General features: G+C 57.7%; 1 protein-coding gene across 2 annotated transcripts in view; it reads left to right on the top strand.

Annotated features, from left to right (window-relative positions):
• Positions 1–15,731, top strand: part of PRDM15 (PR/SET domain 15) — a 67,838-nt gene extending 52,107 nt beyond the window's left edge. For both annotated transcript variants that reach the window (XM_087861819.1, XM_087861818.1), the window contains exons 20-25: positions 3,703–3,834; positions 5,249–5,332; positions 5,674–5,849; positions 9,431–9,511; positions 11,123–11,332; positions 12,280–15,731. In XM_087861819.1, coding sequence (XP_087717945.1) covers positions 3,703–3,834; positions 5,249–5,332; positions 5,674–5,849; positions 9,431–9,511; positions 11,123–11,332; positions 12,280–12,759 — 1,163 coding nt within the window. In that variant the 3' untranslated portion in view covers positions 12,760–15,731. The remainder of the gene's footprint in view (positions 1–3,702; positions 3,835–5,248; positions 5,333–5,673; positions 5,850–9,430; positions 9,512–11,122; positions 11,333–12,279) is intronic.
• Positions 15,732–16,014: the final 283 nt, after the last annotated feature.

Raw genomic sequence — 16,014 nt, 5'->3', positions numbered from 1 at the left:
GGACAGGCCCTGGGGAGGCAGCTGTGTGGCCTGCGTGAAGAAAGCAACCAGGCATTTAAAGATGTAAAGAGGGCCAGCCCCGTTGCAGATTTGGGAATTCTACCCATTTAAAAAACCAGCAGCTGGTGCAGAGTAAATTGTAAATGTGATGCAGAGTGAATCCAAGTCCCAACAGAGAGAGACTTAAAATTTCCACGGGGTGGAAGTCATGTTTATTTCAAAAATGTTGGCAGATCTTTTTTAAAATGGGAAGAGAAGCGTGGTTTGTCACCAACACGGGCTGCGATGGGGGTCAGGATGGGGAGGTGAACTTTGTTGTCTTTCCTTCTGTGCATTGTCTTTTTATGAGCGTGTGGTATTTGGTGAGGTGGAATCAAGTTCGTTTTAGATGCGTGTGGGAGAGAGGTGCAGGATTGGGCCCAGACAATAGGCATTGGTTCTCTTCCATTCATCTACTCTGCCACGAACCCATCAAGACCAGAGCCAAGATGCCACTGTGCCGGGGACAGCCTGGGGGCAGCCGGTGCTGGCGACGGGAAGGAGGCAGGCACACTGGTCGTCTTTGGGTGGGAGTTGGGTCGGGCTGTTGGGCGCCGTTAGCTGCAGTTGGAAATGTATCTTGTTTATTTTTGGTGCAAAGATCTAATTGCAGCTTAAACATAATGTAGCACTGTTTGTGACAGAGAACAGTTTGAAACACTGAGCGACTATTTCCGTTGGCCTCAGGGCCCTTGCACTGGCTGTTCCCTCCACCAGGAATGCCGTTCCCCCAAGTAGCTCCCGGCCCCTCCCACACTCCTTCCGGATCACTGTTCAGATGCGTGCTCTGAGGGGATCCCCTCCGTCCCACAGGATGAGCTCGCTTCTGCGTCACTTCCATTCCTTCTTTTCCCGTCCCTGCTTCATCCTACTTCTCTCCCTCCCTTCCCGTGTGGCGCCTGGCCTCTCTTTGGCCCTTTCCCTGTGTAGCTGGGGCCTGGCTTGGTGCACAGCGCAGCTTCTGGCACCTGGAGCAGAGCTGGTCCCGTGGCGGGCACTGGCGTGGCCGGTGTCTGTTAATGGACAGACACCAGCTGGGACTGGTACTTACTGCTGAGAGCAGCGTGATGGCGGCTTTGTCCCGGCCGGGCCAGATGTTGAGGCGAATATCATGGCAGCGCAGGCCAAGCTGACCGCACCGTGGAGGGGCCGTTCTGCGTGACCCAGCACGCTCAGCAGGGTCCCCGGGTGCCCGTGCGACCTGGCAGCGCTGCAGAGGGCCACCCTCGGGGCTAACCTCTTGTTGCCGGTAGCTTTTCCCTGAGTGTGTGGGATTTTGTTGATCAAAAAATTAAAAATAAATTTTTAAGGGGAAAACGCTCTTCTGAAGTCAGCACTGGGCCCACCTGTGTCTTCCCATCCTGTCGCCTTGGAAGCTGGTTCTAGTGGACGGTCATTTCAGAGACTTCTGCTCCCTCTGCTGGCTCAGCTGTGCCTGTTCTCTTCTCACAGCACACCCGGGCCTGGGGTTCCTGCAGGCCGGGTTCGGCCAGGCCTGGGGTCAAGTAGGCCTGTTTCAATCAGGCCCACGGTTCATGCAGGCCCAGTTCAGCCAGGCGTGGGTTCCTGCAGGCCAGAGTTTGGCCAGGCTTGGGTTCAGTAGGGGCCAGAGCTAGCTGAGACCCACCTCCACATTCACCAGGATGGGGACTTTTCCAGATAACCGGCTGGGACTCTTCAGGCGCTGCAGTTCTTTTGCTGCCCTTACCGAGGGCTGTGCGGGGAGTAGTCTGCGCCTGCCCCACTCCGTAGCCCCTCCAGGCCACTTTCTGGGTGGTGCTCAGCGAGCTGTCCACGGCCTCTCGGCTGGTTCAGCGTGTGTCCTGCAGGATTGGACGAGTCGGCTTTGTGCGTGCGAGCCACCACCCACCTGCTCTGCAGCGCCCTTGACCACACTGCGGCCCCACCAGCCCTGCCCCCGCAGCGCTGCCCATCTAATTCACACCCTGTGCCGGGACCCCCGCCGCCGACTCCCGCTCCGTGCCAGGACCCCCGCCGCTGACTCCCGCCCCTGTGCCAGGACCCCCCGCCCACTCCCGCCCCTGTGCCGGCACACACACACACACACACACACACACACACACACACCCCGGTGCCACTGACTCCTGCTTCTGTACTGGGACCCCCCGCTGCTGACTCACCGTCTATACCCAGGTCATCCCTTCTCGACTGGCCCAGTTAGTGAGGTCATAGTTTATTTCATCTCCTTTAGCATAGGTACGTTTAACTAAAGGCGGGTTGAAGATCCGTGTCTGCACCACAGAGCATCTGACTTCCGGAGGACTGATTTCTAGTCTCTGTGTTCACACCGTCGAGCGCCCCAGCAGCTCAGGCAGCCTAACGCCCCCTCAGAGATGACTCAGCTGTGTCACAGTGCTCAGATTTGCCCCGTTGTACCGAGCACTGACCCTCAGGTCTGGGCAGGCCCCTGATAAGGTGAGCTGTCTAGATATGGACAGTAATCCCTAAGGGCCTCTGAGGGCATAAGTGCCCATCTTGCCACTGGTGGAGGGGGTCCTCAAGGAGATTCACCCCCACGCCCTGACCCCCACTTCTCTTGTTCTACACCCACTGAGACCTGTGCCTGCCCAAGGGCCCGGGTCACGGCACCTGTGGGGGGTTGAGGCACTGGGTGGGGAGAGATACGTACTGTGGGGGGTGGTCTAGGTGTGGGGTGAGGGTTTGGGCACTGTGGGGGGGTGTCCTGGCCCAGGGTAGAGGGGCAGGCACTGCTGTAGGTCTGGGTCATGGACACTGGGGATATTAGGGTGCAGGCACCATAAGGGGTTCTAGATGCAGATACTGCGGGAGGTCTGGGGGGGGGTACAGCCACCGTGGGGGGTCCTGGATGCAGGTATCGTAGGTGTATCTGTGGAGGGTCCTGGATGCAGACACCATAGGGGGTGTGGGATGCGGGCACCGTGGGGGTGTTGGGGTGCAGGCGCCATGGAGGGGGCATGTGTGGGGGTGCGGGCACCATGGGGGGTGTGGGGTGTGGGCGCTGTGGGGAGGTCTTGTGGGGTGTAGGCGCCGTGGGGGGCCGTTGTGGGGTGCGGGCGCCATGGGGGTGTGTGGGGTACGGGCACCCTGGGGGGTGTATGTGGGGTGTAGGTGCCGTGGGGGGGCCGTTGTGGGGTGTATGTGGGGTGTAGGCACCATGGGGGTGCGTGTGTGGCGTGCGGGCACTGTGGGGGGGTGCATGTGGGGTGCGGGCGCCATGGGGGGGCATGTGTGGCCGTGGGGGGACGTGTGTGGGGTACGGGCGCCGTGAGGGGGCACGTGGGGGGTGCGGGCACCATGGGGGGTGTGGGTGCCGTGGGGAGGTCTGTGTGGGGTGCGGGCACCGTGGGGGGTCACGTGTGGGGTGCGGGCACCGTGGGGGGTGTGAGGTGTGGGCACCGTGGGGAGGTCTGTGTGGGGTGTAGGCGCCATGGGGGGTGTGTGGGGCACTGGCGCCATGGGGGGGTGCGCATGGGGTGCGGGCAGTGTGGGGGGGCGCTGTGGGGTGCGGGCACCGTGGGGGGGCGCATGCGGGGTGCGGGCGCCGTGGGGGGGCATGTGTGGCTGTGGGGGGGCACGTGCGGGGTGCGGGCGCCGCGGGAGTGCTGGGGGGAGGGCACAGGGCTGCGCGGCAGGCCGGCTGAGTGTCGTGTTGGCCGACAGGCATGAAGACCAAGCACGCGCTGCGCCACCACATGAAGCTGCACAAGGGCATCAAAGAGTACGAGTGCAAGGAGTGCCACCGCAAATTCGCGCAGAAGGTCAACATGCTCAAGCACTACAAGCGGCACACGGGTGAGTCCGCGGCCCGGGAAAGGGGTGGGAGCCGCCTGGTGGCTTCCCACTTCCGGTAGCTTGGTTCGCGGAGCCACCTCTGTCAGACACCGTCCCCTGCCTGCGAGGCCACCGACAACGCGCACAGGAGCCCAGGTCCCTGGTCGGCTCGCCGTCGAGGCGTTTGCTGAGCTCTCCTGGGTCTGCAGTGTGGGTGCCTTGCACCCTGCTGTGTGCCCGAGCGTGTGCCCGCGAACTGGTCACACGCGGGCCGGTTGTCCATCATGGCTTTGTTGGGGGCGGGAGCCACTGGAACGTGTTAAGTGTCTGTGCGTCCAGGGAGAACAGTGTACCCGTTAAAGGTGATGATATATGGTGACTTACGTAGAGGTTTGTGATGCAATAGGAAAAAATAGCCTCTATAACAAAAGCTGTGAGTTCCTTTCTCATAAAAAACATGCATGTGGATAAACGCATGTGAGAGCGATAACCAGGGGACACGGGACCTGAGGGAAGGTTCCCCCCGCCGACTGGCTGTGTCTGTGTGTGAAACTCTTTCCCATGGATCCCCGTGTCCCCCCTAAACTGGGTTTCGGGTACTGCACCATGTGGTCCAGCTTCCCTGTGCACCCACCTCCCTCCCTGTCCCCGCGTGCGGTGCCGCATCACTGGGCGACGGCGAGTGTCCTCTTCCTGGAGAAGCTCCGCCGAGACTCCCGGTACCTTTCCTGGGAAGCATCCTCACTCCCCAGGGCTGGGTCCTGAGCCACCTTAGGCTCCATCCCACTCCGCACGCTGCAGCTGCACAGGCCACTGGGGTGTGGTCGCCTACACCCGCCCCCCCCCCCACCGAGGTCCCTATGCAAGCCGCGGTGAGCCCAGGGCCCCTTGCACACGGGGTTCCACACAAGCTCCCAGGACCCTCCCTGCGAGCCATGGGCCTCTGACATCACTCTCCTCATTTCCATTTCTGGGGAAACCCTCATTTAAGAGGCATGCGGAGGGTCCCCCTTCTTGTCTGTGCAGGGAGGGCCGCCGTCCGATGGCTCCATGCGTGCTTGCCAGGTCGCAGGCGAGCGGGATGACCACTCCCAACCAGACGGGGAGACTGACAAGCTCTAGGGTCTCGGGTGAGATGGGTGGAGCCCTGGGAAGCCTCAGAAATGCAGGTGCCGAGCTAAGCTGACCGCATTGGTTCTGCCCGTGCGGAGTGGACGGCGGGCCCACGGGCCCAGCGGCCTTGCCACCCCTGCCCACAGAGGCCCTCACTGAGCCGCCCGGTGCTCTGGTTGATCATGGGAGTGAACATTTGCTCTCTGGGGTCTCCTGGCCATTCCCCTTCCCCAAGCCTCTGCACACACACGGAGACCCTCGGCCAAGGGGTCACGTTAAAACCCCGCGGGAGCCCCTGAGCTTAGCGTGCCCTCTCCTGCAGGGATTAAAGATTTCATGTGTGAGCTGTGCGGGAAGACCTTCAGCGAGAGGAACACGATGGAGACCCACAAGCTCATCCACACAGGTAAGCGGGGCGGCAGACTAGCGCTTGGCCCCTCACCACGGTCCCTGGCGCGGCCTCCCTGTGTGTGCAGGGGTGGGGCAGTCCCTGGCGCACTCCCCTTCCTCCCCCCCCCCCCCCCGTGTGTGCAGGGGTGGGCCGGCCGGCCATCTGCTCGGCAGTGCAGGCTTTTTCAGAGCATTTGGTCCATCCTGCTCGTCTCAGCCCGTGCTGCTTGCCTGACCGGGCAGACGACCCTTGCAGCACGGGCCGAGGGCAAAGCGCCCCCTCACCTGTCCTGTGGGCCGCGGGATGACCCCACTCGTGACCCGTGCTTGTGTCTTCCTCCCCGTGTGTGTGGGAAGTGGGCAAGCAGTGGACGTGCTCCGTGTGCGACAAGAAGTACGTCACGGAGTACATGCTGCAGAAGCACGTGCAGCTCACCCACGACAAGGTGGAGGCTCAGAGCTGCCAGCTGTGCGGGACCAAGGTGTCCACCAGGGCCTCCATGAGCAGACACATGCGGCGCAAGCACCCGGAGGTGAGCCTGGCCCGGCACACGCGTCCCCTCCCCGCCCCCGCCCCGCCGTCCCTCTGTGCTGCCTCCGCCGGGAGACCCTTCCGCCCTGGCTCGCGGATCCCCCTCTGCAGACCCAGGAGTCCTAGAGGCAGGCCCCGGCCCTTACATTCCCCTGCCCCTGGGAGGCGCTGAGCGAATGAATGAGCGAGTGAGTGAATGAATGAATGAATGAGTGGAGAGCCTCAAACATATTTTTTGCTGAGGTTATAGGTTATATTCTCCCGGGAATTACAGCAGGACAGAAGAACAACCTGGTTCCCTCCCTCCGTTTTTCCCTTCGGGGTGGCTGACACAGTGCAGAACGGGGGCCTCCCCTTGCCGTGGGGGCCGAAGCCGGTCTGAGCCCTGGCGGGAGCAGTCGCACAGAGGCAAGCCGGCCCTGCCCGCCTGGGCGCGTGTTCCAGAGGAGGGTCTGGGGGATTAAAAAATTCACGTACTTTAGGGGCGCCTGGGTAGCGCAGTCGTTAAGCGTCTGCCTTCGGCTCAGGGCGTGATCCCGGCGTTCTGGGATCAAGTCCCATATCGGGCTCCCCTGCTGGGAGCCTGCTTCTTTCTCTCCCACTCCCCTGCTGTGTTCCCTCTCTCACTGGCTGTCTCTCTGTCACATAAATAAATAAAATCTTAAAAAAAAAATTCACGTACTTTAAAGAGAGACAAAGTGAAAAACACAAGTAGAAAAAAATGCAGGTCAGTAGCTGTCAGATCACTTTGGGGGCAGAAATCACAGACGGAAACATCCGTCGATCTGACTGGCAGAGCGGCGCCCCGCGCGGGACACGGGACGTCCGGCGGGTGAGCAGAGGGCAGCCTGGAACCAGGTATGTCCGCAGCCGCTCTAAGCTGCTGGTAGGAGGGGTGACAGCCATTCAAGGAGGAGACTCGCGGAACCGAGCGTACACACACGTGGAGAGGAAACATACGAGGTTAAAACCCAGAAAACCCTTCAACCTCTCCGAATCCAGGAAACGGGAATGTTCACTGAAGATGCCCTGCTTCGTCTGCTGGAGCGGCAGGAGAATGTGAGGTTGGAAGTGACCGTGCTGCTGGCTCGGGGCAGGCACCCTGGTCACTGCCGTCCTCCCGGGGGGCAGCGTGGCAGTAACGCTCCCGTGCTCTGTGAACGATTGGACCCCTCCTTCCAGCAGGAGTGGTGTGGCTCGGGTAGCGACAGTGTAGCGACGTGCTCGGAATTCTATATAAAGTTGCGAGTGGCCGTGGTAACGCGTCCTACGCACTGATACTCCCCTCTGTGAAGTAAGTGACCGCGCAGGAAGCACGGAAGATGGTGTTGTGGGGGTCCTGGTGTTGGAATTGTCCGCACCGAGCAGCCGGCCAGGGTGTCCACCTCAGAACAGTCGGTCAGAGAGCCCGAGTGTTAGTGCCCACTTGGCTGACCACGTCGGCCAGCCGCGCCCCCAGGTCTCAGGGCCCAGGCAGGCGCTGCCGGCTCGCACGTGGTGAGTCCGGAGTTTGTGCGAGTTCCCTGTTGCTGTATGAGCTTCTGTAGTTACCGGTATTCACAGGGGGCGTGTAAGTCCGTCTCTGCAGACCGGATGCGTGATTGTGTGGCTGGGTGCAGAGAGAGGCCTCGGCCGGCACGGAGGTGCTCAGGGAGCACTTTTGTCCGGCAAGTCCTTTTCCAGGGTCGGAGATCACTCCCTGATGGATTCATCCATCTGCAAGGTCACCTTCCTGTGCCTGCTTCTCAAGCAGGGGCGGTGTTCGCCACGACCCCCCGGAGCATGCCCGTGCTGGGCAGAGCAAGTGTGCTGGGAGGGGAAGGCTCTCGGACGAAGGGCAGAGGACGCACGGCCGTGGCTCTTACCTCGGTTTCTCGAGGCTCCGGCCTCTTCTTCTCGGGCCGTTACTTTGGATCCTTTCACCCTTGTTCCGTTCTGTGTTGTTCAAACACACACACACAAAGCTGCCACTGGTAGTGAGCCCTGGGGAGCCAGCTGGACTGGACGCGTCTTGCCCTCCCGGACTTGACAGTCTGGGGTGGGGGACGGGAGAATAGGAGGTAGACGAGAGCTGCAGTAGTTACAGGGAATGCGGCACATGTCACGGAGGTGACCCTGGGCAGCAGGGAAGGTGGCGGAGGGAGGGCTCTGCTGCGGTTGCTCGTGCGGCCTGGCTGTATGAGTGTGCGTGTGGCAGGGGGAGGCGGGGATGGTGGTGGTGATAGTCGTATTCACGGTGGTGGTGGAGGTGACATTGATGATCGTGGCTGTGCTGATGGAGGTGGAGGTGTCGGTGGTTGTCATGGTGACGATGGAGGTGGTGGTGCTGGTGACAGTGGGTGAGATCACATCAGTGGCCCCTGACCGCATTTACTCCGTGTCCTTTGCGTGCATCACGGTGTAGGCCCGGGCCCCGTGTCGAGGCGAGTGCCCCTTGTCTTCAGAGCCGCCGCCGTGTTTGCTTCACTATTGCTGTCGTTCCAGAGAGGGGCCCGCCCTGCTCCTTGAACCCAAGTCCCTGCTGTCTTTCTTGCATAAGCCACCCCTCCCCGGTAGAGTCTACAATTTTCCACTTTTATTTTCTGCAGTTGGGCAAAAACGTAAAGATCCTTGCGGAGCTGCTTGGGCGAAGAAGCCATACAGACTCTGATGGTTTCCCCGACCTTATGTAGTCTTTCCACGCTCATGCCTCTTTCGAACTCACCTTCCCGGGGACCCCATTCTGTCCGTACTCATGCTGCCCTGTCCCGCTTACAATTTAATTCACTACGTCACCACAGTAGCTGGTGAGCGGGCTCATGGGTAAGAATCAGGGGCAGGACACCCCTGTACCGTGGGAGGGACGGTGGCCCCGGGGGAGTGAGTGACAGCGTGAGGGTCTGCAGTATGGCTCAGGAAGGGAAGGCGGGGGTGAGGGGTCACATCATTGCAGAATCGGCAAGTCAAAGTTCCTGTATCTGGTCAAGTTAAAAATAGTGTTTAAGGTAGAAATGTCTCATTTTTGGTGATTCCTCGTAGGACAGTTTACCATATCTGATTTGCTCTGCTCCTGGTTTAAAATAACAGAAGATTCACAGAAAATTCTTTTATTTAAAGCACTATAGGGGCGCCTGGCTGGCTCAGTCGGTGAAGCGTGTGCCGTGGGCTCAGGTCATGATCCCGGGGTCCTGGGATCAAGTCCCGTGTCAGGCTCCCTGCTCAGCGTGGAGTCTGCTTCTCCCTCTGCCTCTGCTGCTCCCCCCCACCACTCATGCTATCTCTGTCGCACTCTGTCTCTCAAATAAATGAATAAAATCTTAAAAAAAAAAACAAAACCAGAAACCCTATAGTATGAGGCCAAAAAGGCGGAAAATAAAGTCTCCACCCTTGGGCAGAAGTGGGTATGAGGTGACACGCAAGACAGGAGCACCCCCTCCCCCTGTATAGACAAGAATCATGGAAATGTGATGGAAAATGGGATGAGGGAAGGAAGAGCGGGGGCCAGAGCCGAGCCAGGTCAGGAGCCCAGGGGTGCCCATGAGAGATAACAAGAGTTGGTTGCAGGCACAGCATCCCGGGCTCATTACCTGTGCTCACCCATAGGTCCTGGCCGTGAGGATCGATGACCTGGACCACCTCCCGGAGACCACCACCATCGATGCCTCCTCCATTGGCATCGTCCAGGTATGCACCGAGCAGGCCCACGGGCCAGGGTGGGGAGGCTGAGACAGGTGTTGTGTGGAGCCTTTGGGCAGGCCCCCGAGAACACCTCATATTTCATGGGCATCTCACTCTGGTTTTTCGGTTGGTTTTCTCTCCCAAGGCCTTTTAGAATATCTCGTATTTTCTGTAACATTTCCAGAACTTCAGTTTCTGAATAGCGATGTATCTCATTTTGGAGAATAGATGGTGTATTCAAGTTCTCTAGAGAAAACACAGTCAGGGTTGTGTGCATGTCTACATAGAGAGAAAGTTAGATTAATTTTTAGGAGTTGTGGTTGTGGAGCTGGTAATCCTGGATCTGTAGGGTGGGCTGGCAGGCTGGAGGCCCACGGGAGAGCTGATGTTGCAGTTTGCGTTCAAAGGCTATCCGGAAGCAGAATTCCCTCTTCGTCAGGGACCTCAGGCTTTCCTCTGAAGGCCTTCAACTGCTTGGATGCAGCCCACCTGCATTCTGGAGGGCGATCTGCTTTTCTCAGAGTCCATCGATGTAATGTTAATCTCATCTTAAAAATACCTTCACAGCATTTTGCTGGACAACCAGACACGTGGGCACCCTCGCCCAGCCATGCTGACACGTAAAATTAACTGTCACAGATGGTTCCGAAAAGCTTAGCATAATTAGATTGTTGTAACTAAAATAACTTTATTAGATGAACTTAGTTTTTAAAGAAATTTTAAGCCAATGCCTTCATAAAAATGGTGTTTTATTGTAAAGGGAATATGCCATGCTCTCAATTACTATGAAATCATGGTCACACCTCTGTATTTGAAACAGCCTTTGAGCACAGATCTCAGGGGCTGTGTTGTAGCGAGTGACACGAGAAGGCCCGTCCCCTGCCTCACTGTAGTGCCCCAGAGGCCCACGGCCCACGTCCTGCCCTGATGAGGGCAATCCCATGATGGCCTCGCCCTGGCAGGCTTCTTCTGGGTCTGTCTGCCACTGGGTGGGATCTCACCACGTGGGATGGCACGAGGAGGCGTGGTCGGTGACCAGGATGGCCTCCCTGACCCCAAGCCTAGTTGTAACATTGGCCTGGTTCCAGAAATGTGGTCACACTGCAACAGTGTGCCCTGGATGGGCAGACAGTGCAGGGCGCCTGTCTGGGGGTCTGGGGTTGCTGTATGGCTGGGCACGGCAGCTGTCCCCAAAGGAGATGATGTAACGTTCTCATAGTCACACCCGTTCTGAGCCAAGGCCGTTTCTCTCGTGAATTTGCTTTAGCCTACGGATGAGAGCACAGGTGTGAATGGATTTTCAGCCTCAGGCTGAGCTTGCCAGAGCTGAAACGGGTGTAAAAAATTTGTTTTTAGATATGTTCACATTCCAGCACAAAATGTGGCTTTTAAAAATATGACTGACATGCAATTTCCTTCACTTTTTAAAAGAAAGTGAACCCAACAGGGACATGCCCGGTCTCTGGAAGCACACGTGAGCAGACACACCGTGGTCACTCTGTTTCCTGGGGCAGCCTGGGGGCCTGGGGGCATGTCCAGTCCACGCTGGGACCCCTGTGGCCACCCTGGGGACACAGCCCAGTGACCCGGACGTTGCCGAAACTTCTGTTCCCGCAGCCCGAACTGAGCCTGGAGCAGGAAGATCTGGCCGAGGGAAAGCATGTGAAGGCCGCCCGCAGGGCCCACAAGAGGAAGCAGAAGCCGGAGGCAGAGGCGGCGGGAGCCCCGGGGCCCGAGGAGGCCTCCTTCAGCGAGTACTCAGAGAAGGAGCCCGTGCTGTCTGGTGTGGGGGACGAAACCGACTCGGCGGTGCAGAGCATCCAGCAGGTGCTTCCCTTCCTGGGGGCGTGGGGACCCCGCATGGGCTCCTGCGAACACACGGGTGCTGGCCTGGGCCCCGCGGTGGCGGGCGCTACACGGGACGCATCTCCCATAAGCCAGCGTCAGCAACACCCTTGCCAGCTCAGACCTAGAGGTCACACTTACCACTGTGAACAGCGATGTGAGCGTGGCGCGTGTGAGGGACAGCCGCCCCCGCCCGCTTGGGAACCAGGGGGGTTTCTGGGAGGTTATAAGTGGCCCATGTGTGGCCCTTATCTTGGAAGCGGGGTCGCTGCATTTGCCCCTCCCGCCATGAGGTCACAGCCGAGGTCCCGGGAGGGTCGGCGGAGGCAGAGATGCATGTGGCCAGCCGTCGGCTGCTTTGAACGGAAACGTCCGATTTGCTCGCTTTGGGTCGGAGGCTCGCGAATCTCCCACCGATGTGTGTCTCATACTTGGTTTTGGGCGCTAACCGTCACCGCAGACCTTTCATGCATTTATTTGGCCATTCGTTCCTCTCTGTGGAGAAGATGCTGCTTCTCTTGTGTTTACTCACTCCTGGTGCCGCAGATTTGGGGGTCGCTCTTTTAGCCTGATCGTTGGCGTGTCTGTTCGCCAGCGGCGAGGCGCGTGAGAGGAGCGACCGGAAACCACAGAGCGCAACCTCTGTCTTGCTCGCCGTTACTCTCCTGTTTCTTCCTGGCCCGTGAGGCGGTTTGTTTAGCGGTTTAGCGAGTGGCTCTGCGGTTCCGTCTGCGTCCTACTGCTCTGTTTCACTAGAATTATTTTTCTGGGACAAAACTGACTTGGTTTAATCCTTCACCAAAAGACGTTTTTCTCTCTTTCTTCACGCGAGGTGAGGGTGCCAGGCGTGGGGTTCCCGCAGCGGACGTCTCAGCCGTCGGCCGTTTTGCAGACCCTTAACGGTCTTACATTGTGTTTGACTCTTACAGGTGGTAGTGACCCTGGGCGACCCAAACGTGACCACCCCGTCAAGCTCAGTGGGCCTGACCAACATCACCGTGACCCCTATCACCACCGCAGCTGGGACTCAGTTTACCAATCTGCAGCCCGTGGCCGTGGGGCACCTAACCACCCCGGAGCGCCAGCTGCAGCTGGACAACTCGATCCTCACCGTGACCTTTGACACCGTCAGCGGCTCCGCCATGTTGCACAACCGCCAGAACGACATCCAGATCCACCCGCAGCCCGAAGCTTCGAACCCGCAGTCCGTGGCCCACTTCATCAATCTGACCACGCTGGTCAACTCTATCACGCCCCTGGGGAGCCAGCTCGGTGACCAGCACCCGCTCACGTGGCGGGCGGTGCCGCAGACGGATGTCCTGCCGCCCCCCCAGCCGCAGGCGCCCCCCCCGCAGGCGCCCCCCCCGCAGGTGCCGGCCGAGCCGCAGCAGCAAATGTACAGCTACTGAGCCGTGGGCCGGGAGCTCAGGCCGGGGTCGACCCACGGCTATCCTCTTGTATTTTTGAGATTCGTTCGCTGGCTACCAAACCGAGAAAAAAAAATCATTATGGCAACGTAAGTAAGGTTGACTTAGCTTTGCAGAGTTCTCTCCAAACCCCCCGCCCGGCATCGCAGCCTGTCGGCGCGCCTCGAGTGACCCCCGGCAGGTGGCCGCAAGCAAGGCGGTGCGGCCCTGGCCCAGCCACGCTCGCGGCAGCGGCCCCCCACAGAACTTGGCGTGGGGGACGCGGGGTCTGGGAAAGTGGGGCAGGCGGGAGCAGAGAGGCGACGCTCTGTCAGGAGGAACAGAGTGGCTCGCCTGCCTCCTTCGAGCGTGGTTACCGCCCGGGGTCGCAGCAAGGATTCCCACGGGGCAGTGAGCACGGCGAGGACACTCTGACTTCTCGCTTCTGGGTATTTTTGGTGAATGAGCAGTTAGAAGTTAAAGGGACGCTTATTTTCTTTAAAATTTGAGTTGAGTCAAATTTGTTACATAACTTTGGGCCGAAGATGTGAGAGAAGGCGTCCTGTGGCCGCGGACGACCCTCGGCGCAGTCGGTCTGGGTGAGGGGTCCCAGGGATCGCTGACCCGGGCCTCAAAGGCCTCTTTGTAACGTAACGTGGATCGATTTTCATTTTTTTTTTTTTTTTTTTACTTTATTTCAAGTCTATGTTATGTATTCAAGACTGTTGCGGCCACATTGTTTTAGATTTTTAACATGCTGAAGTCGTTTGCACTGTAGGAATGTCGGTCCCTGCGCAGCTCTGCGCGGCTGCCCGAGCACAAGGGACACGCCACTGCGTGTGACATGTCAGCCTCACGCTGTCCCTGCTGGCGGCTCCTGCAGGGCTGCCTCGGGACCCTCTGCCTGCCAAATATATTTATTACGGCTGAGGCTCAGCCAAACTCACCGAAGAACAGGGAAGAAACTCACGTTTTCTTTCTGTTTCAACTGAATTCCAAAGGTTGATGTGTTTCAAGACCAATGTTCTAAAAAAACATTGAACGAGCTTGGCTCTTCACAGTGGAAAAGTACAGGTGTTTCTGAGATACAGAAGCAGGCTGCAAGGAAAGCAGAAGAGGTTAGTTCACGAGGAGAAGCGTGAATGGCCTTCGTGAATGGACGTGCCAAGTGACAACCACGTCTGCGTCCCCGGGACACGCGCTTTCATGCACGTGAGCGCCCGTCAGAGGTGCTGGGCCAGGCTCACGCCCTCCTGCGGCTCAGCCAGGGAAACAGAGGCGTGGTGTTTACCCTCCTGATACCTTGTAGCGCTGTCCACAGTGACATCGTCACGTTTGCCTTACTTTGGCCTTGCTCACTCTTTGTCACGGTTCCCACAGTACCTGGGAGATCCACGTGCAGGAAGTAACGGCAAGGGCTCAGTAGTGGGTACGTAGGCCAGAGGGATCTTGTGTTGCCGGTGAGGCCAAGGACGATTCGTTCTGCAAAACGCAAGTTTCCCCACAGTTCGCTTTATTCCAAGTAGCAAGATTCTGAGGCTAGGGCTGGAATGTGTTCCATGCAATAATGCATCCCTGAGAACCACGGAGATGCTTCACGCACGCAGTACGTCGGGGTCTCCAGACACCGCTCAGTCACACTCCCGTCTCCTACCTGGCAGTCGAATTCGTAGTGGGAGGTTGTTTGACTTTTTAATTTATGATAATTATTTTTATGTTATTTATGTATATAATTAACTGCTTTATACACAATAGTTTCATCAAATGAACTTGGGCTAGGAGGATATATTTTCTAAAATATTGTCTTTGTTCTCCAAATATAAACGGTCCGGGTACCCACGGGGTCATCAAGAGCACGAAGTTTCCTAACATATTTAAAAAAAAAATCACCGACAATTTTTTTTTTTTTTTTTTTTTTTTGCTCTTGCAGCATCGAAAGGGTGAATGACCAAATTAAAATACAAACACGATTAACCCTCTGTTAGCCTTTATCTCTTACTCCTCTTCCCGGTGTAATAAAGGCCTTTTAAATCACAATTTTATTTTTTTAAAGACATTGTTTTTGTACCTGGAGTAAGGATGCATCAAATGTTTTTAAAGCACCTAGTGTCAGATGTGTGGCCCTGGTGCCCTCCCACTGTTCCTTCACACTCACACACCTGTGCAACGATCCTTCGTGTAACCAGCAGTTGGAACTGAATAAAAATCAGATTCACCCCTGAGTTTCCTGTAGACACACTTGGTCTTAATAGAGTCACTATCGGAGGCAAAATAGGTCCGCGTCGTCTTAAAACCGTTGCTATGAACTTGCATACAAGAGACCGGGGAGCAAAAAAAAAAAAAAAAAGACAATGCCACTCAGCCGAAGAGCCCTCGACTATAGGTTGTTCCACGAATACATCACTGTTTACTGATGGGAAGTGTTTAAATTTGTAACCGATCGCAGGTGCACAGCTATATTCGTAGGAGCAAATTAGACCGTGCCGCCGCTGTGGCCCCCCAGCTCCTGAGTCCGTGTTGGTTATTCTAAGAGCGGGAAGTTATTTGTGACCTGTGGATTTGTAAAGCTGTGTAGTTCTGTGCCACATTCACGGTGTGAATCTTGCAGAGCCGGATCCCAGGCCCCAGCTGCTTCACGTGAACTGCGCGCTCCGCGGCGGGGAGGGGACTGGGCCTCCGGAACGGCGCTCGCGGGGAAGCGATGCCTGTGCTGGGCGCCACCTCACCGTGCGCGACAGGAGCCCGCCTTGGAGATTTCCAGGTGTGGGAGGCAGAGTCACGGACCTTACGCATTCTTTCGGGCCACGGCGTCCGGAGGCATAGAGCTCATGGCTTCCCAGCTCAAGACGGCATCGTCGGTGACTTCCTGTCGGATTTTGAAAAGCATTAAGACTGTTTTGAGAAGTGGAGTGTATTTCGTGTCCCATCGGTTCATATAATGACAAATAAAAGGTGCAGTGACCTGTGTTTTTCAATCGCTGGCCCTCCACCCACGCTGCCCGTACCGCGGCGTCGACACACATGGCGTCACTTGGGAACGTCACTGAGGTGGTGGTTCCTGCTGCCAGCTACATCTTGATTTCTGCGTGGCCCAGAACCCATACAGTGTTGGGGGTGTTGGTAATGTTCCCAGAGATACTGAGATACCAGAAGCTTTCACAGGGGTTTAAAAAAGGGCAACGGAGAAGGTGCATGTGGCATTTTTTGCAAAGCTCAGATCGGGGGAGAATGGACACGAAAGGGGCAGCCGGAGAGGGG

Source organism: Ursus americanus, chromosome 4 (assembly GCF_024610735.1).
Source record: "Ursus americanus isolate L20-20 chromosome 4, mUrsAme1.1.p, whole genome shotgun sequence".
Classification (NCBI taxonomy): Eukaryota; Metazoa; Chordata; class Mammalia; order Carnivora; family Ursidae; genus Ursus; species Ursus americanus.
Note: the sequence above shows the minus strand (reverse complement) of the source record. Positions and strands in the feature narration are given on the sequence as shown.